This window comes from Spermophilus citellus, assembly GCF_964194105.1.
Source record: "Spermophilus citellus genome assembly, chromosome: 4".
Lineage (NCBI taxonomy): Eukaryota > Metazoa > Chordata > Mammalia > Rodentia > Sciuridae > Spermophilus > Spermophilus citellus.
Window position 1 is genome coordinate 148,731,825 of NC_138185.1, and position 22,182 is coordinate 148,754,006.

At 33.9% G+C, this 22,182-nt stretch overlaps 1 protein-coding gene across 1 annotated transcript; it reads left to right on the forward strand.

Moving 5' to 3' along the window:
- The first annotated feature begins 368 nt into the window (after nt 1-368).
- PSMC6 (proteasome 26S subunit, ATPase 6) lies at nt 369-21,249 on the forward strand. The gene is made up of 14 exons (XM_081291270.1): nt 369-524; nt 1,438-1,517; nt 1,600-1,639; nt 1,848-1,900; nt 4,302-4,369; nt 4,596-4,710; nt 6,862-6,949; nt 9,872-9,933; nt 10,021-10,144; nt 10,513-10,574; nt 12,367-12,487; nt 12,797-12,877; nt 16,103-16,174; nt 20,737-21,249. Exons 1-14 carry the CDS (start codon nt 398-400, stop codon nt 20,853-20,855), a joined length of 1,212 nt encoding a protein of 403 aa, XP_081147396.1. The 5' UTR covers nt 369-397; the 3' UTR covers nt 20,856-21,249.
- Nucleotides 21,250-22,182: the final 933 nt, after the last annotated feature.

The window sequence follows — 22,182 nt, forward strand, 5'->3', positions numbered from 1 at the left end:
TATCGGTACCTCATTCATTCGCTGAAACTTTCTACTTGTTCTGTAACTGCAGGTGTTATACCAAAAAGCCATCTGTGTTACACCGATAGGCTATCAGACCAATTTTGAGGTATTACTCCTTGTTCCACTCCCTTCTCAGTTTATTACAACTGAGCTTTCTGTGGTTCCAAGGTCTTTCAGTAACCCGCGTCCTGCTTTACCCTTCCTGGTCGGCAGGGAGCGGTATAGTTGGAGGCCTCGTTTCGTGTGCAGGGGCACTCTAGGCGAGACGAGACACAGAGGCGAGAGACGTAAGTAGCAAGGCGGGGCTAAGCGGAAGGGGCGGGACATTCGTAAATCCGTCCCTCCAGGCCGGCTCTCCCCCCCTCGCCCCGCCCCTTCCCCCGCCCGGGCGGCCATGGCCATTCCCAGCATCCCCTATGAGCGACGGCTTCTCATCATGGCGGACCCTAGAGATAAGGCGCTTCAGGATTATCGCAAGAAGCTGCTGGAGCACAAGGAGATCGACGGCCGTCTTAAGGAGTGTGAGTGCACTTTTCTTTCCACATAACCTCGTCTTTGTACTCACTTATGCCTCTGACAAAGCGGAGGCCTTTGGCCAAGCCTGGCAACCGAGCCCTGGAGATGAGAAGGCCCCGGTCCATGGACAAGGCGCTTTGTCATCCGGCCCAGAGCTTGGGAAATAGCACCCCTTCAGGTGGGGAAATGGCCCAGTCCAGTCCGAATGACATAGAGAACATCCACGGTTTTGAGATGGGAGTGGGAAAGGATTAGACAAGTGGGGAAGAAGTAGGCCAGGGATGTTTCCCAGGTTTGGGTGCAAGGAGGCAGTGTTGATTCGGGAACCGGGAGAGGGGGAAGGCAGCTTGGCTTGTTGGTGGAGGAGAAAAGGGGTCCAATGGTCGTAATAACCCTTCTCGTGTTTCATATTTTAACTCTATCAAGCATCCAAGCTTTACACCCTGAGCACTTAACGTTTTTCCATAATGCAACATAGAAAAAAGCCTGAGTGATTAAATTAAATGAAGGAAGACTACAACCGTATGTTTCTGTGGAGAACTACATTTGTTAACTTTATTTAGGGTAGAAAACCAAGAGTAATCCAGGTAGGTAGGTGAAGCAATGAGAAAGAGCCTAATTTACTGATTAAATCATTTGGATTTGTAGTTGCAAATCCTGAAGTGTAAGGATGTCTGTCTGTAAGAATGTAACTTAAATTTGTTTAATCAAGTGAGTATTACAGATCAAGAAAAAAAAGATATGTTGCTTTTTTTGATAACGTTTATTTTTACACTTGTTACCTATTCATTACCAACGACAAAATTTCTTTTTGGCTTGATATAGTGATGGATATGAAACTTACATAAAGTGAAATAGATTTAAGTAATGCATTAAGATTATTGTTCAATTTAAAACATTTAAATTATGTTGTTTCAGTAAGGGAACAATTAAAAGAACTTACCAAGCAGTATGAAAAGTCTGAAAATGATCTGAAGGCCCTACAAAGTGTTGGACAGGTAGGTAGTGGAGTTTGGGATGTAGAGGGTGATGGTATTTTTTAGTGGTTGGCAACAAGTAATGCTTTCTTTCCTTTCTTAGATTGTGGGTGAAGTGCTTAAGCAATTAACTGAAGAAAAATGTAAGTGGATTAACTTATTAACAATTTTTGAAATGCTTATTACTTTAGTGACAGTAATGCAAGGAGATGCTATTCTTGCATGGACTATGTTTTAACTATTATCTTCTTGGAGGACAGAAATAAAACTAAACTTTCCATTGATGTGGAGATACTACACACACGTATTTTTACTATTTTTTCAATTTATTCTTTTGTTTTCCTCTTCTAGTCATTGTTAAAGCTACAAATGGACCAAGATATGTTGTGGGTTGTCGTCGACAGGTAATGCCTGATGTTTGTATAGTGCCTTATGATTGATAAAAGTGCTTTCATATACCTTATATTTACATATTGAGGCAAGCAGATTGGGCAATATGCTCAAAGTCTAAGGTTGACTTCTTCATACAGAGAAAGTTATTAGCAAAGCATGAATTCAAATCGTGGGTTTTGTCCCCTAGTGTTCCATATATTCTGCCATATCACATTGCTTTAATCAAATTTGCATACTTAAAAATGAAGGAATTTTATAACTGGAAAGTAGATCTTTTATTTTAATGTCTTTTTTGAAGAGGACTTAAAAAGTATTAGACACTATGAGTTATCTATTTAAACATTCAAAAAAACTTTCATATTTTCTATATTAGGGGCTAAGTTAATTTTGTTAGAGGTAATTTACATTAGAAAAGGCAAATAGAAACAACTCTAAATTCATGTTAAAGTCATCAAAACCTGCCAACAGATAGCTTAGAATCATTCAGTAGTATCTAAAATTAAGTTCTGTTTTATTCTCCTCTTAAGGAATTGTTCTAAAGTAGAGCATCCTTATGTATTCATTGGAAGAACTTTCTTTGAGAATGTGTTACAACAGGTTCAGGTTTTAAAAACGTTGATAACAACATGCCTATAGAAGAGAATTTAACCCAGGGAATAAATCTCATATGAGGATTTTACCTAGCATATAAGTCAGTATCATTTTTCTAAGTCAGATATTAGATTCCTAATCTGACAAGTGATTTTCCTTTCCCTTCAGGGCCCTCTGGATGCCAAAAGTTGGCATTTCTAAGATGTTTCATGTTTGCATATTTGGATTGAATATTTGGAAAGTGGAATATATCAAGAACTGTTAGTGTATATATTCTCTATGGATGTAAATAAACATTGAGATAGTTCCATATTGAGTAAAAAAAAAAAAAAATTTCAAGTACCTCACTTATAGGCAATATTTTTGGCTTAGTCCACCTATCCACACCCTCTCCTGTTCCTAGTATTGGGAATTATGTCCAGGTCATTGTGCACACTAGGTACGTGCTTTACCACTAAGCTACATCCCTAGCCATTTTTATTTTTATTTTTATTTTGAGCTACAGAGTATCATTAAGTTGTACAGACTGGCCTGGAACTTGCTATTCTCTTCCTTTATCGTCCTGACTAGCTAGGATTATAGGTGTGTGCCATGGTTTGTTGGCTAGCTTAATCCATTGTATTAAACCTAATATTTTGTCTATCATCACTTCATTTTAGTTAACACTTGGTCCTAAATTTGTAGCTCTTCATAAGATCCCATGGAATGTGGTCAGTAACTTAAAATGCATTGACGAACAGTTTTTAAAACTATCAAATAGCAACTTCATTTTTGAAAAGTAACATCCTGAATCTATTGGATAGAGTTTATCCAATTCTAAACAAGTAAATTACCATGCTTAGATATACCAATAAATTGTTTAGTATGATTCACCTTAATATATAATGTGCCTGGCTTAGGATCTAGCATATAGCAAAGGCATGAATGATAATGTCTGGGTTTGGGCTTGTTTTGCTTGTTATGAGTTTTGTTGTTGTTGGTTGGTGTTTGGGTTTTTTTTTTTCTTTTTCATTCTTAAGTATGTTAATAAAAATTTCAAAGAGGAAACAAAATCCATAAATGCATTTTCCCCAGTTGTCTGTGAATTAACTAATAAATTTTTTCCCCAAAGTTATACTTCTCAAAATAAATTTAAATGGCACCTTTAAAATGTACTTTTTCCTTCCCAGAATATTCACCACAGGATTTTTCTATAAATGTTTTAGTACTAGTTCACAAAGTCACTTCGCTTCAGGGCCTGAACCAAAATAATAAATAAAATTATATTAAGTAGTGTTTGAAAGTAAAATTCTAGGGCTGGGGTTGTGGCTCAGTGGTAGAGCGCTGGCCTAGTGCGGGCAGGGCCCTAGGTTCAAAACTCAGCACCACATAAAAATAAATAAATAAAATAAAGGTGTTGTGTTCAACTACAACTAAAAAATAAATATTAAAAAAAAAAAGTAAACTTCTAAAGTCCACTCCCTTTTCAAAAATGAGGGGGGCTACAGTTGTAGCTCAGTAGTAGAGCATTTGCCTCGCACATGTGAGGCAGTGGGTTCAATCCTCAGCACCACATAAAAATAAATAACGGTATTTTTTTTAAAAGGACGCCATTGCTACTTCAAACTTTGTCAGTGATTTGATGCTGAAATTGCATTCTTCTAAAAAGCAGATGGAAATAATTTTAAATTATTACTTCTATTGGCATGGAGTTTATTATCGATATTTGTGTTTTCTTTGAAGGGTAAAAGTGAGTATTTGGGTAAAAGTGAATGTTAAGTTCTTGTTAGAGTGTTATTCTCCATTTTAAATGTTTATAATATCTTTGCTTTATAAAACCAGCTTGACAAAAGTAAGCTGAAGCCAGGAACAAGAGTTGCTTTGGATATGACTACACTAACTATCATGAGGTGGGTTTTGTATTCTGTTTAGTTTTCTTTTATTTTCACCAAGGGAAGGTCTTATCCAAAATATATGCTTCTTGAAATCAATAAATGTTTTGACACTTTTTACCTGTTACTAATTTCTAATTAATTAAGCATCCTTATAATATCACCTACAAACAAGTTATTTGTACTCCATAAGCTGAGAGAAAATACATCTTTTGAAAGAAAAACAAATGCCTTTTTATTCTAGATATTTGCCAAGAGAGGTGGATCCACTTGTTTACAACATGTCTCATGAGGACCCTGGGAATGTTTCTTATTCTGAGATTGGAGGTCTGTCAGAACAGATTCGGGAATTAAGAGAGGTTAGTATGTCATGTTTTGGTCTCTGAATTACTAATAAATAGTACAGGTTTTGGATGTCTGAAGGGAGAAGCAGAATGAAAAAATATTTTTGTCCAAATTATTTTTTGTTCTTGAATATTATGCATTTAACACTCTTCTTGAGAGAAGAATGGCATTGAATTTCTAGGCATGAGAAGTATTGGCATTTGTTAATTTGGAGATTATTTGATGTTAGAAATCTTGCTCTTTCTGTGGTGAAGCAGATATATAATCTGGTGTTCTTTCCATCTGTGGTTTTAATTGTTAAAATAGTTTATTTTGGTTGGAGCACATTTGGTTTTGGTCTTTCTTTCTTTCTTTCTTTCTTTCTTTCTTTCTTTCTTTCTTTCTTTCTTTTGTGGTTGTAGATGGACAGAATGCTTTTATTTTATTTGTTTATTTTTATATGGTTCTCAGGATCAAACCCAGTGTCTCTCACATGTGCTAGGCAAGCACTCGGCCGCTAAACTGGAGCACATTCATATAACATGTATTTTATAGTGTTTGCTAGCTTCTCACTCTTAAAGTGGAATAAGTTACCTGTGCCTTAACTAGTTTCTTTTGTTAAAGCTGTTTGATGCTATTTAGGAAAAATACTGACTATAGGAATAGTTTAAATCTTTGGAGCTTTTAGGTGAAGGATCAAATAAGGATTGCCTTGCATCACAGCACAGATGGCTTCTTGACAATTATCTGTAAAGCAAATTACAGTGTCCTATTGATTTTATCTGAATGTAAAATGAAAATATTTAGGAATGCATGGAAATGATTGAAAAGTCTTACCTCCACTAATTTAAGCCCTAAGCCAGTAGTTCTTAGATTTCAGCACAGTAAATTTTCTGATACAGTTGTTAAAAGGCTGGGGATGTAGCTCAGTGTCCAGTGCCTGCCAACCATGTTACAAGTTACATGTTACATTTTGGGTTTAATCCCTAATGCCTCCAAAAAAATTTAAAAATGAAGATTTTTAGGTCCTAGGAATTAGCATTTAAACAAACATTCTAGGTGATTGTGAAACCAAATTTTTCTTTGATGATACTTGAGAAAGTTTGGCTTCAGTGTAAATTGAAAGCCAGTTCTCACCGACTATTTAGTGAAAGGGCAGCCAAGGGAAGAACAATGGTTTCATGGAACAGAAAACCTGCTTTCTATAGTGATTTTTGCTGCATCACTTCTTCAGCATAGGAGCAGAAGAAATCACATCCATGTTCTTTTCATCTGTAGGCACTTTAAAATTTTGATTTTTTTATAATTTTCACTTGTCCTAGTCACATCTTATAGACATAGCTATTCAATAGATGTTTATCTCACAAGTTACTGATGGTACTGTGAATAATATAAGTTGAGTAATCAAATCCTCAATTTTTCCATCCTCCATTTTCTTTTTTCCTGTGAATTGTTTTGATAGGATATTGAAAGTTGAGCCCATTGTTCTTTTAAGGCTGCTATGGTAAAATGCCAATAGATGAAATTTTATACACAATTTTCTCTTTCTGGAAATTATAATTTATCAAATTCCTTCCCTGTTTCAGGATAATTTTGTGTTATATTCCCACAAGCAAACTAGTATATAACTTTTTTTTCACTGATTCTTTTTTTTTTTTTGTACCAGGGATTGACCTCCGGTGCGTAACCACTGAGCCACATCCCCAGCCCTTTTAATGTTTTATTTTGAGACAGGATCTCACCAAGTTGCATAGGGGCCTTGCTAAGTTGCCAAGACTGGCTTTGAACTTGCGATTCTCCTGCCTCAGCCTCCTCAGTCACTAGGATTACAGGCATTTGCTATTTACCCTGGCTTCACTGACTTTTTTGTTGTTGATGTTGGGGTATAATTTACATTTGATAAATGCACAGATTTTAAGTGTACATTTGAGTATGTTTTGACATTGTATGCCTGTGTATAATCAAGAATGTAGTTTGTTAAAATAGCCATTGTGTAATATATTTCAGAAAAACTTCTATCATAAATGGTTTTACCTAGTGCAGAAATCTAGATGTCTTATGGATTATGTGTATGTCCCACTCTGTTGATATTAGACTTTGGAAATGTCTTTAGTATGCAAGTTATTATTTGAAAACATGCTAAAATGTCTACTAACTTTTTAAGAAAAATGCGACTTCTTTTCTAGGTAATAGAGTTACCTCTTACAAATCCAGAATTATTCCAGCGTGTAGGAATAATACCTCCAAAAGGCTGTTTGTTATATGGACCACCAGGTTAGTATTGAATTATTTCTACCTCACCATAAATGAATGAATTAAAGAATAAAAAATAAGGTGGGGATTTAATATGGAAAATTCCAGCCTCTACTACATTCATGAGAGTGAGATAGGAGAGGTGTGTCTATTGCTCTCTGGGACATGCTTAGTTCATTCTACCTCATAATGTATGTATTATAGCGTACCATTTGATTCTAATGAAATATTCCTCAAAATGTAGTTTACAGATCCAGGTGTCTCTGAGATGCTTTCTTGGGATCTGCAAGATCAAAACTACTTTCATGGCTGAGAATATAGCTATTCAGTGGTAGAGCACTTGCCTAGTATACATGAAGCCCTGAGTTCCCTACCTAGAATTGGGGTGGCTGGAAAGACTACTTTCATGATAGTAACATGTTATATGTCTCCTTTACCATGTTAATGTCTGTGTTGATGGTATGAAGGCAGTGTGGGTAAAATTGCTTGGCTTGAAACTGTACTTGTAGTCATTGTTCTCTTAATTGCCACATACTTGCAGTATAACAAAAAATTCCAGTTTTTCTTTAAAATGTTGGTAGAGCAGTAAAAAAAAATAATTTTATTAAATTCTCAATATTTTGCGTTCTGTGTGATAAAATGGAGAGTATGTGTACGTACAAAGTATTTCTGCTGCATATTGAAAAGGATATTTGTATTTAGGAAAAGCACTTGGTCAGTTGAGTTGTCAGATGAATGAATTGTTTTTTGGAATTCAATTTTTACTTAAAAAAGGATAATTTATAATCTGTGGTCATTCAGACTGGTTATTGCTTACTGGTTGCTAGTTACTGCTAATTGAGACCAGTACACATTTTTTTCTGAAGTGAACAAAGTAAGCTTATCATGTTAAATAAGCTGAAGGACTGGGGGCTTATCATGTTAAATACAGCTGAAGGACTGGGGGCTTATCATGTTAAATACAGCTGAAGGACTGGCCTTGCATGCATGAAGACCTGGATTTGATTCCCAGCACTGCAAAAAAAGATAAGTAACAAAAAGAAAACAGACTATACCATCTGCTATTAGCCATAAAATTTGAGCCTTCAAGTAAATTAGAACTTTTAAGAACTAATGTCTGGTGTTGCAAGTTTGGCAGCTTTCCAATATGTTAATTCTTAAAGACTTTCTTGAAAAGATGGGCAGTGGGGGCTGGGGATGTGGCTCAAGCGGTAGCGCGCTCGCCTGGCATGTGTGCGGCCCGGGTTCGATCCTCAGCACCACATACCAACAAAGATGTTGTGTCTGCCGAGAACTAAAAAATAAATATTAAAAATTCTCTCTCTCTCTCTCTCTCTCTCTCTCTCTCTCTCTCTCCTCTCTCACTCTCTCTTTAAAAAAAAAAAAGAAAAGAAAAGATGGGCAGTGATATTAATTAATTAATAAGTCTGTTTTTTAGATATTATATAATGAAAAATATCAACATTTGGAAGATTTGCAAAATTTACTAAACCAATAGTTTTCAAATAACCAAAGCTTGATGTTAAAAATATGCATAGATAAAAGATTAATTAGTATTCAGGATAAACCATTGCAATGTATTTATCATGGTCCATGTTATAAGCAGGATTTGATATATTTTTAAAGAAGGGCTGTTATCAATTCTATTTTCAAATTCTAAATTTTTAGAATGATGACTAACAATTATTGACAAGGATGTGGGGGAAGTGGAACTCTTATACACTGATAGTGAGAATGTAAATTGGTGCAGCCCTTATGGAAAACAGTGCAGACAATGATACCATGTGATCCACCAATTTCACTTCTGCATATATATCCAAAGGAAATGAAATTCATAGGTTGGAGATACAGCTGCACTCCCATGTTCATTGCAACACTATATACAATAACTAAGGTATGAAAACTTAAATGCACATCAACTGATGAAAAAATGAAGAAAATCTATACATACACAAAGGAATACGATTCAGTCCTAAAAAGAAGTAAATTTGGTCATTCATAAAAATGTGGATGAATCTAGAGAAGTGAAAGAAGCCAGGAGAACAGCCAAGAAAGACAAATACTACACGATCTCACTTACATGTGGAATTTTGAAAAATTGAAATCATAGAAGTCGAGAGTAGAATGGTTGTCCTGCTAGGGATGATTTGGCAGGGAGAAAGGTGCAGATGTGCATAGGAGAGATTTAGGTAAAGGGTACAGAGTTCAGTTAAATAGGAGAAATAAATGCTAGTGATTTATTTTATAACATGAATGACCATAGTTAATGTATTCCATTTTTTTTGCACTGTTGGGTATCAAACCCAGGGTCTTGCGCATGGCAGGCAAGTATTCTACCACTGAGCTACACCCCTTCCCCCCACAGCCAGATGTACATTTTTTTTCTTTAAAAATGTTTTAGACATTAAAGTAGACTTTAAATGTTCTCACTGTAAATAATGGTAAGTATATGAAGTGATGGATAAGTTAATTAGTCTGATTTAGTCATTCTAGTTTATAATCTGTCAGTATCACATTTTAAATGTATTCAATTATTATTTGTCAATTGAAATTATATTACAAATTGAGCACAGTGGTACACACCTGTAATCCCAGCAGCTAAGAATACTGAGGCAGGAGGATCATGAGTTCAAAGCCAACTTTAGCAACTTAGTGAGGCCTTGTTAATAGATAAAATATAAAAAGGCTGGAGATGTGATTTGGTGGAAAAGTGCCTCTAGGTTCAATTCTTGGTACCTAAATAAACAAATAAATAAAATTACAAGGGCTATTTTGAGTAAAATTTATTATTGAGTATAAGTGCTTAAGAATTTAAATGAAAATTTTATTTAGGATTTAGCTTTGATTTTGGAAAATTTACTAGCCAAAGGATAATATCCTTAAAAGGCTTTTGAAAATTTGTTTTACTTTACATCTGATTAGAACTTCATTTGTCATTCCTAGGCACAGGAAAAACACTCTTGGCACGAGCTGTTGCTAGCCAACTGGACTGCAATTTCTTAAAGGTGAAAAAAAAAATTCTTCAGTAGTTGTTGAAATTAAGTTTTATTCAAATTGCCTTATATTTAACTTAATATTTTTTCTTTAATTAGGTTGTATCTAGTTCTATTGTAGACAAGTACATTGGTGAAAGTGCTCGTTTGATTAGAGAAATGTTTAATTATGCCAGGGACCATCAGCCATGCATCATTTTTATGGATGAAATAGATGCTATTGGTAAGAATAAATCTTTTAAAATTTTATTTAAAATTTTTTTAACTGTTATGAGGAAATTTTCTAAAAATTTAAAAGAATTTTTCCCTTCTCTTAACTTGTAATTGTAACTTGTATGAAGTAGATAACAGTGAACTGGATATTATTTTTTAAAGATTAGAAAGTTTAACCAATTTTAGTAAATAACCTTTGACATTGACAAAATGGAAAATATCATACCAAAATAATTTTTAATTTTGTTAGTATAATTCTTATCATTTAATTTTTATGTTAATATTTTAACCCTAGACACTATTACTATTTTATTTTCTTAAACAATGGTTATAGAGAAAATGAGTAATGCATATAAATTTCTAAATCTGTTATTTTAGGTGGTCGTCGGTTTTCTGAAGGTACTTCAGCTGATAGAGAGATTCAGAGAACCTTAATGGAGGTAATATTTGGTACAGAAGGTTCATAAAGAAATGAATAATTATTAAATGAACAACTGAACATTCCATATTTGAAGGTCTAAATATGTATTACAGTTTAAATGAAGAATTAGAAGTAAGCTGGGCATGGTGGTACACTCCTGAAATCCTAGTGACTCAGGAGGCTGAGGCAAGGAAAGTTGCAAATTGGAGGTCTCACAAAACAAAACAATGGTGAGACTATAGCTCAGTGGTAGAGCACATGGGTTCAGTCCCCAGTGCTGGGGGAATGGGGGAAGGAAAGAAAAAGAAAAGTGAAATTTGAAAATATGGACAGGAATGAAAACATTTCTGTGTCAAAGTAAGAAAATGACTATTACTGAGGGGGATGGAGGGATAGGGAAAGGTTGATCAATGGATACTAAGCTGCAGTTAGGAACAAGAAGTTTTGTTGTGCTATTGCATGGTAGGATGACTGTAAATAACAGTTATGTATTGTATATTTCAAAAAGATGGGAGAAAAGAATTCTGAATATTTTATCCTTAAGGAAATAAATGTTTTAGAATATAGGCAAAAATAAGGTGATTACAACATTCCATTTGGTATGCATTTGTATTGTTGTATTTTTTGAGCACATCAACCATTCAGATGTTTATATTGTATATTGAGCATCTTATATTATGAATGTGATCTTGTGCTAGCTTTTTAAGGACATTTTATGACTCGCAAACATATTAAAACTTGGCAATAAGTATGTTATAATTACATCTGAGATGACTCAAAATTGTTCTTTCCTCTCTTGCTCTCTTGCTGAGATTGAGAAGCAATTAAAACCATTTTAATTGGTTTTGATAATTGAGGTAAATGATGGAACGGAGTTGTACACATAAAGCCTTTCCCCACATTTCTCTTTTTCTGGTCAAGATTCTGTGGATGTGATGGCATCATCCCAAATACGTTTTTCCACTTCTGCAAATAAGGTAGAAACCAGGTAGTCTAGGCAATGCAATGTCAAATTTTTCTCATTAGGGGAATTTGAAATCACTTTTTATAAATTAATGCTGATGTACTCAGAAGATATAAAATATTTTTGAATTGACTTATAATGTCTCTTAGAAACTTTAAACTTAACTGTTTTAAAGCAACACAGCTGGGTGTAGTGGCACACACCTGTAATCCCAGCAGCTCTGGAGGCTGAGGCAAGAGGATCTCAAGTTCAAATCCAGCTTCAGCAATTTAGCAAGGCCCTAAGCAACTTAGCAAGGCACTGTCTCAAAGGAAAAAATAAAAAAGGGTTGGGGAAGTGACTCAGTAGTTAAGCACGCTTGGGTTCAATTCCCTAGTACCAAAAAAAAAAGCGCAAAACAAAACAACAGAAATGTTAATTTTATTCATGGAACTGATAATGTCCTCAGCTAACATATATTGTCAGTCTACCTATATTTAGAGTTTGTTAAATGTAGTAAGGTTTTCAACATTTATTGAAGAAAATTTTATGAATCAAAGGAAATGTTTTTGGTATTTGTCAATATTTCTATGTATGGTTCAATTATTTGAGAAGATACTTTATGGCTTATCAGATTTATAGGGAAAGTCTGTATTCACATATCCTAATGTAAATGTTATGTCTGATATATTGGGCATTTATATGTTAGATTTTATAAAAGTAGAATTTCATCAAATGACCATTCTCAACATCACATTTCTATCTGTAAGCAACATATTTGAAGGTATTAGGCATAAAAATATATGTGCTAATTTGTAACAGTATGTTTTATAAATTATGTCTTATATAATTTTTTTAATGTTTTCAGTTACTGAATCAAATGGATGGATTTGATACTCTGCATAGAGTTAAAATGATCATGGCTACAAACAGACCAGATACACTGGACCCTGCTTTGTTACGTCCAGGAAGATTGGATAGAAAAATACGTGAGTTAAAGTTCTTTGCTTGCGGGGCTTGGGGATGTGTCTCAAGCAGAGCATGCTCGCCTGGCATGCGCGGGGCGCTGGGTTCGATCCTCAGCACCACATAAAAATAAAATAAAGATATTGTGTCCACCGAAAACTAAAAAAAAAAAATAAATATTAAAAAATTCTCTCTCTAAACAAAAGTTCTTTACTTGCTATCTGTTTTTACTTTGTCTATGTCCATTTCTCTTTTTATAACTTCCCTCACTCCAACTTAATTTTAAAAATGTACATATATATAAATAATTTATTATAATTTCTTATTTTCAGATATTGATTTACCAAATGAACAAGCAAGATTAGATATATTGAAAATCCATGCAGGACCCATTACAAAGCATGGTGAAATAGGTAAGGAAATAACCTATTTATTATGTATTTACATTTTGGTAAATGAAGCAAAAATAGTGTTGAATATTGATAGTCTACCAAATTTACCTTCTCTTTTCTTTTTTCGGTAACAGGGATTGAGCCAAGGGGCACTTAATTGAGCTATATCCCCAACCCTTTTTAAATTTTTTTTTTATTTTAGAGACAGGGTCTTACTAAGTTGCTTAGGGCTTCTCTAAGTTGCTGAGGCTGGCTTTGAACTTAGGGTCCTCCTGTCTCGGCCTCCTGAGCCACTGGGATTACAGGTGTGAGCCAATTAGAAACACATAAAAAGTAGGGATAAGAGTTTAATAAACTTCTAATCACCAGGTACTCACCACCCAACTTCAATGTTTATTTAATTTTTTTTAAAGATTATACAGCCAGAGCACTTTCAAAAAAGTTACCTGTATAATTATGTAGTTGTCAGTATGATATATATGTAGATTGATTTGAGGGTTGGAGGTTTATTCTGCCTTTTAAATTTAGTTTATTTTTGAATATGTATATTTAGCAGCAAAAAAATATATATGAAGAATATTCAGGTAATTTTTATTGATGAACCACTTTATTTCCAATAATGATTAATTCTTGGCCAGTCTTCTTTCATCCGTAACCTCTTCCTCCTTTTGGTTTTTAAAAATGCAAATTCTAGGCATTATATCATTTTATCTATGAATATTTCAGAATTAAGATAACTTTTTATAGCCTGTTGAGAAGAAGGTGTAGAAGGACAAGGATAGAAGCAGGAGACTCAGTTAGGAAATTATTTCAATGATCCAGGTAAGAGATGATAGTCACAGGTGGTTACAAAGCCTTTTTTCCTTCCAACTATATTGAGTTATAATTGACAAAATCTTTAAAAAAATGATGAGACTCTGGGTTCCTTTTGGAAGTAAATGTGACAAACTTGTTAATTGGATGTGTGGTGGGAGCTAAATAAGAGGACCAAGAAAGACCCAAGGTTTTAACCCAAGCAGCTGGAAAGATGGACATGCCAGCAACTAAACTTGAAAAGACTTGGCTAGGTATGTAGCTTAGTGATAGAGAACCTTGCCTATCATGTTCAAAGTCCTAGGACTGATCCCTAGCATTTTAAAAGAAAAGAAAAGAAAATTTAAAAGACTTTGATTTAAAGGTGAGAATAAGAAATTTTATTCTGGTTGTATTAAATTTGAGATGCCAATTAGATTTTCAAATAAAGATATTGAGTACTAATTCTTTATGCATCTGTAATTCATTGAAGCAGTCTGTGCTGAAGATATAAATGTGGATAATAGCATAAAAACATAGTTTGTAAAGTCTTGCAATTTGATGAAATTTCCAAGAGATTGAATGTGGATAGAGAATAGAAGAGAATGAAAGACTGAACTTGGATAATTCTGAGATTAAGAAGTTGAGATGAAGAAATATCAAAGGAGTTTGAAGGTACATTCACAGAGATAGGAGTAAAACCAGGAGCTGCTGGTGTTCTGGAAGATAAATGAAGAAAGGTTTTAAGGAGGGACTGATCCCCTATCAAATCCTAGTAGCTTTTGGTAAAAAGAATTCTGAGAGTATACCTTTGGATGTAACTATGTGAAAGTGTGGAGTGAAAGCTTACTTAAAATGCCTTTCAGAGAGATTGGGAGAAGGTGCATTAAATTTTTTTTTTTTTTTTTTTTTTTAATGGTAGTAGGATGAACTGAGAGAGAAAAACCAATAATGCATTTTACTTGAATTGGAGTTGGCCCTATGAGCATACTTTTCATTTATGAAAGTGGAGAAGAGGCAGAATATATAGATGCTGATGATGACAGCTTCTCAGGATGGGACCTCATGGAAGTTTTCTTCTGAAAGCTTCTATATTCTCAGTGAAATAGAATGCAAGCAGAGTGAAGATGGGAAAATACTATTAGAGATTTGAGGACAGAGCAGATAAAAATTACATCTATTTAAATAAGGGACTAGTCTAGGGTAGAAGGTAGCAAACCTGTGACTTAGGAGCCAAATTCTTTCTGCCTTCTGTTTTTGTAAGTAAAGTTTTCTTGTAGTAACAACCATGCCATTCATTTATGTTATTTATGAATGTTTTTCCACAAAACCAGGGTTGAATGACCATAAGGCCTGCAAAGCATAAAGTTGTCACGAGCAAGTATTTACTATCTGGCCTTGTACATAAAATTTTGCCATCCTTTAGGCTTGGGGAATCTAATATATTTGCCAGGAAGCTTTAAAAAATAAATAAATAAATAAAACCAAACCTTTAAAAGATAATGGTATTCTGTAATTACAAATAATTGATTATTCTTATTTCCTTGCTCCTGTGAGAGTGTTGAGGTGGAAAGAATGGTCTAAATAAAAGATGTCAAATAATAGGTTTTTTCCACAAATAATGAACTCTTGGTAGGTGCAAGATAATGGGCTACCATTGGAAATTCCTGCTTTGAGGAAGCTTATGATGAACTTGAACCTGTTGGACACTAATTAATGAATATCTAGATGATTGCCTACCTTATATTGCCTCATTAAAAAGTATCTTGTTAAAGTTATTCAAATCACAGTGCCAATGCTTTTTTATTTCTCTTCCTATTCTGTATCAAATCCATGCCTGCTACTCCAAACCTATAGCTCTTTAATTCATGTCTGTCATGTGGGTTAGAGAGCCCACTTAACTATTATTATTTTCCTAGGTCTAATACTACTTGAAGCTTAACCAGAAATGTCATAAAATTATGTCTGATGTCTGGTTTTGATATATTTTACATTTGGTTTATGTGATTACATTATTATAATTGGTTTTGAATAGTACAGATTGACTCAAATTAAGGTATTAGTCATAGCATCACAGATATCTGAAGTTCATTGTGCATAATTGTTTCACTGCATAAAAATGGTTAAGATGCTTTCAGATCTTGATGATATTTTTCTTGATTTTAAAGTTTCAGAGATATATCTATTTCTTCTTGGTGCTAGTTAAAAAAATTTTTTATTTTTCAGTTAATATTGTGGAATGTTCATGTATGTCAGAGTCCACCCTTTTGTCATGTATATATAAAAACAACAAATAAAAAATAATATTGTGGAATGTTTATGGTAATTCATAGCTGCTCAGATTCAAAGTAAGCTCTTCATTTTAATTTTCCATGTAGTCATAAAGCAAAAAAGGTCTTTCCCCACCTTTTTTTTTTTTTTTAATACTAATTTCCAGTGTTTTTTCCTGAACAGATTATGAAGCAATTGTGAAGCTATCAGATGGCTTTAATGGAGCAGACCTGAGAAATGTTTGCACTGAAGCAGGTAAGAGTGTGGAGCATACTTTTGCTATTGCTTTTAATATTTTAAATTTGTTAAAACTGTTTTGAGTTTCAAAAACCATAGGCTGGACCTTGCAAGGATTGAATGTATGCTGTTCTTTTGGAAATTGATTTCCAGTTATCAAGAGAGAACAGGACGAGTGAGATGGAAAGAGAGAAAGCTAACATATAAGGATGCACCATTGAGGCAGCTTCTGTAGACAAGGAATATTGAAATTTGAGGAGACTTTAAAAGATCATACAGAGATTAACTGACAGAAAGATGGGAGACTAGAACATTTATTACTAGCACTTCTCCCCCACTGAATGAAATTTTCCCTTGGAGGTGTTAACTCCTTTGTACTTGTGAATCCTACAAATGGAGTGTAGGAAGGCAGGCACGTATAGAACATGGGCCCCTTGAAGTAAGTCTGAAACGACACAATTGTCTATTACACCTAAAGCTAGGATTAGGATGAGCCAGCACCAAAGGTATGTGTTGCAAAATGATTAACATCTATTTTCTGATACTAGTCTATAAGCAGTAATCTTTGAAAGATTGATTTATGAATGATGCAACTTATATAAACGCATTTTTAAAATATAATTATTGATCATGTGATACATTTTTATTTCTGACACCAAGTAACTTTAAAACCCTACCTAGGGCTGGGGTTGTAGCTCAGTGGTGAAGCACTTGCTTCATATGAATGAAGCACTGGGTTTAATCCTCGGTACCACGTAAAAATAAATAAATAAAATAAAGGTATTGTGTCCATCTAAAACAAAAACCCTACCTAGAGTCATTTAGTCTTTGTTTTCCATATAAAATCTTAAAGTCCAAAACCAAATTTCTACAGTAGTTTTTATAATTAACTAACTACATGGGTTGTAGGTGAGCTACTTCTTAAGTATTATAGTATGCGATTTCCTCTTGCCTTTCATATCATGTTTAATGCTATATTAACATTTCTGTAGGAATGTGTTTATGGGTACATTGTGACTCAGTGCCTGGATCAAAGATCCGTAGGTCTACAGTCTGTCATTGTAAATCATGCTCATAAAGACTTGTCAGTTAAAATATCAAGAGACAAACTATCATATGGTTTGAACTACTTAGAGTAATTTATGACATTCTTTTTCTAAAATCCATACCAGATCAAATTGCTCTCAGAAGATAGTGTTGATGCAATTGTAATCAAAACAAAAGCAATGCTGTGATCTTAAAGGTTGATGCTATCAAATTTTGATAGGTACTTTTTTCCACAAATTCTTTAGGTCTGTATATATTTATTACAAATGCAATTTTTTTCTGAATATTTTTGATCGATGAATGCAGAATCCAAGTCAGTGACTGTAGTAGTAGACATTATTTTTCTTAAAATACATTTTCATGGTCAATTTTGTGCTACATTGTTGAAGACTGGTCAATTTCCAAGAAGTGTTCCTGAGACCTTCCTTTAGAACTTAGAAAAGTCTGTAGTTGCAAAGTGGGCTGATACCATTTCTGGGTCTTCTAGTGCAGCTTCAGTGTTTCTGGGCCATCAGGGAGTTTTAGAACATTTCCAGAAACTTCTAAAGAAGGCTGGCTTATAAGGTAATGGTGATGCCCTGGCTTCCTGGCTATCATAGAGCATCCTGTGTAGGGACTGGCTGTGGAAAAGCCTTCTTCAGCCTTTCCAGGTACTTGTCAGTGATTTTAATTCTGGTGAATCCTGCATCTCTGAAAGTTTTACTGTGTCACTCACTGTCATTCCATGATGTTTGTGAATCTCTCAGTTGAATTAGAATATATTTAGTGAGAAGATATCCTCCTTGAGACTTGGAGGCTCCTCAAAGCTATTAATGAATCCTTGTGGAGACATGTAAATTTTTCTGAAGGCTCAATATATCATAGGATACCTTCCTAGTCATTCAGGTAGGCCCTGGCACAGGAGGGGACATAGAATATTTCAGGAGCTTGTGCTATGAAAATGCAGTAGACAGTAGAACTGGATCTTCAGAGCAGCTGTGGGTATGTATATCTAATGGGAAAACCTCATAGTCATCTTCTGTAACTGGACACCTGTGTTTCAGAGATCTTGTCCGTAGATGGCCAACACTATTGTTCTGGCCTGAGGTGAAGCAGAGCATCATAGTTGAAAGGTATGGAGGAGAAATGCATCTCCGGACATGGCATTGAGGAAACAGAGCTTACAAAAAAATTTTTAACTGATACATATAAACATAAACATTATACATATTAACGGGGTACTATGTGATGTTTTAATACATATTCATTGCATAAAGTTTAGATCAGGTTCTCTCAAACACTTTTCATTTTATTATGATGAAAGCATTTAAAATCCTTTTAGCTTTTGAAACACAACAGTATCTAGTTGTTACTTATAATCACTTATTGTACAATACCACAACAAAACTTCTTATTCCTAACTGTAACATAGTATTCATTAATCAACCTTTCCCCATCCCTTCCTGCCCACTATTCTCCCTAGCCTCTGGTAACCACCATTCTATTCTCAACTTTTATGAGATGAATTTTTTTATATTCCACATATGAGATCATGCGATACTTGTGTTTCTGTGCCTGGCATGTTTCACCTAACCTGTTGATCTCTAGTTCAATCTGTATTGCCTCAAATGACAGGATTTTATTCTTTTTATGGCTGAATACTGTTCCATTATATGTGTGTGTGTGTGTAGCATATTTTCTTTGATGGACACTTAAGTTGTTTCCATTTCTTGATAACTAAATAGTGCATCAATAAATACGGGTGTGTAAATGTCTCTTTGATATACTGATTTTATTTCCCTTGGATATATACTCAGTAGTGGGATTGCTGGGTCATATGGTGGTAGTTCTATTTTTAATTTTTGAGGAAACTCCATACTGATTTCTATAAATAGTTTCATCAGTTTACATTCCTATCAGTAATGTACAAGGGTTCCTTCTCCTCATCCTTGCCAGCACTCATTATCTTTAATATTTTTGATAATAGCCATTCTTACTGGGATGAGATAATATCTAATTGTGGTTTTGTTTTGCATATTTAAAAAATTTCTTATATTGTTTCTGACAAAGAATTATAACTTCTGTATGGATTAAAATTTTAGCGTTTGTTTTTGTGTGACTGGAGATTGAAACCAGTGGTACTCTACTACTGGGGCTATAGTTCTTTTTAATTTTTGAGACAGGTCCTTGCTAAATTGCTGAGACTGTCCTTGAACTTGAGATCCTGCCCCAGCCTCCTGAGAATTTGGTATTACAGGAGTATGCGACCTCATCCAGAAAAATTTTGATTTTTCTGGGGAATGTATTTACATCTGGAGATATAAGAATTCTTGTTTGGTTTTCTTATTAGACTTTAAGCCTTTTTTGTTACATATTTTCTTAAGTTAATATATACTTGCTTCAATTATAGTTTTCTTTTCCATTCAAGTCCTAACATTATCATCTGTTATTTATGTCTTTTGCAGATTCACTCATTCTCTAAATAGTGATTTGAAAACAGTCATACACATAAGATTTATACAAATAGCTTACCTAATTTAGTTGTAGCTTTCTAAGCAAGTTTTGAAACTTGTCTATTAAAAAAAAAAACAGTCATTTCCTTTCACCTGATTTTAGGACAATATAAAATGAGCATTTCAAAGACTCTTCATATTGAAATCCAGAAAAAAATGATAGGAAGTAACCCTTGAAATCTTCTATTCTAACCTTCTTATATTCTTGACAATTCAATTCAAGCAGATCCTCAATGGAAACGTTAGTATGATTCATGTAATTCGTAAATAATGACACCATATCAGCTATAGTTCATCATGAAAGTATGATTGTCTCAAAATCCAGGACCCATATCCATAACATAATTACTTTTAGAAAAGAAACAAAAAAGTTTACTCCTTTGTCAAGTAGTATTTGATGATGGGCTAATGGTTCTGATTTTTTTTTAAAGCCTATTGTTTGCTTCTTATAATTTCCCATTTTCTAAGCCTTTGATTATTTGCAATGAATGGCTATGAAAATTACTGGAGGTGTTTTGTTTTATTCATAAATGTACTTCTTTCTTCCAGAGAATCACTGCCTATAGCATTAAGAACCTAATGCTGAAAATGTATTTGCTGTTGATAGTTTTGGGGTTTTTTGCTTTTGTTTTTACTAAGAGCTAACATTGGATATAGAGACCATGTGAGCCAGATTTTAAATATTCATGTAATTATCTCATCTTTTTAAATTTAATATATTTTTTAGTTGTACGTAGACAGAATACCTTTATTTTATGTGCTACTGAGGATTGAACTCAGTGCCTCATGCATGCTAGGCGAGCAAAGGCCATAAGGACAACCCCAACTGTCTCATCTTTTTATTTGAAAACTGATGCTCACCATAGCTGTGGAATTCAGTTGAGCAAGAATAGTTTTTAACAAATTAGAACTACTGACTCAGAAGCAGTAAATCTAGTTTCCTTCATATTTACTCCATAGATTTACATTATTTAGTTTTCTTATAATGAATATGTAGTTCACATATGATATATAGCAATCATGTTGTTTTATTCTTCACAGGTATGTTTGCAATTCGTGCTGATCATGATTTTGTAGTTCAAGAAGACTTCATGAAAGCAGTCAGAAAAGTGGCTGATTCTAAGAAGCTAGAATCTAAATTGGACTACAAACCTGTGTAATTTTATTGTAAGGTTTTGGATGGCTGCATGACAGACATTGACTTAATGTAAAAATAAAGTTAAGGAAAATAATGTACGTATTGGCAATGATCTCATTAAATGTGAATGAATAAAATATGTATGAGTAACATAAAAATTAGTATGTAATTCAGTAATTCAACTTTTAAAATTGACACAGAAGAAATTTGTATGTTTGTTAATGTTGCATTTATTGCAGCTAAAGTTACAAAAGAAGAGTGTTGAAGCTTTTCGTATTTGCCATGTGATCATTTTGTAAAACACTGAAAAATAGTTTGAGATAGCAGTACAAGAGAGCATTTCTTAAGACTTATTTTATATCATTTGTTTTCCTCATTCTAACAAAGTTTAATAAAATCTGTTTGATTTAGTTCTACCTATATTCTTGTCATTTCTAAGAGTATATTTACTGTCTTCCTTTAGGTCCTTCAGATGTAAACTTTATTTTAGTGTTTTGGTGAGTATTTGAGATTGAGCCCAGGGGCACTCTATCACTGAGCTAGTGTGAACCTAGCTCTTTTTATTTTTTCATTTGAGACAGGGTCTTGCTAAGTTGCCCAGGCTGGCATTGCACTTGCAATCCTCCTGCCTCAGCCTCCCAAGTCACTGGGATTATAGGTGTGCAGCATCGGGCCCAGGAGTAAACTTTATTTTGATAATTCAGATGATGTTGCAATTAGTATTTTTTTTTTTTCACTTTTTCTTTTTCTTTTCTTTTTTTGTACTAGGGGTTGAATTTGAGGGTGCTTAATCACTGAGTCACATCCAGCCCTTTTTTTTTTTTTTTTTTTAAATGAGACAATCTCACTAAGTTGCTTAGAACCTTGCTTAGTTTCTGAGATTGGCTTTGAACTTGCAATCCTCCTGCCTCAGCCTCTTTTGCCACTGAGATTACAGCCATGCACTACCACATTCAGCAATGTAGGTTTTAAAATTTTATTTTAAAGTTGTATTCACATTATAAGTGTCATCTTTGATATATACCATCTTTTTATATATACCATGAATGGGCATGTCTATATATATATATGCTTCCTTCAAGAAAGTATTTACTCTCTACCTATTGTGATTAGGCTATTTGATAGTTAATTTTAAAAGTACATAAACATCCATAATTTTTAAGATTATGATTTAACGTAATATTTAATAATTAATAAATGTGACTTGTTTGTCTCTGTGAGATAATAGTTCATTTTTGAGAATGTTACAGTTTACATCCTCTTCCCAGAGAAATTCACACAATTTTACATGTACTATAATTTTAGGAGATTTATTATTTCCTAAGCTCACCCTTGGACTCTGTAAGTAT

Bases quoted from the DNA above. Each gene is read 5' to 3' on its own strand.
- PSMC6 (XM_081291270.1), top strand. From the start codon at position 398: ATGGCCATTCCCAGCATCCCCTATGAGCGACGGCTTCTCATCATGGCG. The intron at 1,518-1,599 runs GTAGGTAGTGGA...TTCCTTTCTTAG, and splicing joins CCCTACAAAGTGTTGGACAG to ATTGTGGGTGAAGTGCTTAA. The intron at 12,488-12,796 runs GTGAGTTAAAGT...TCTTATTTTCAG, and splicing joins AAGATTGGATAGAAAAATAC to ATATTGATTTACCAAATGAA.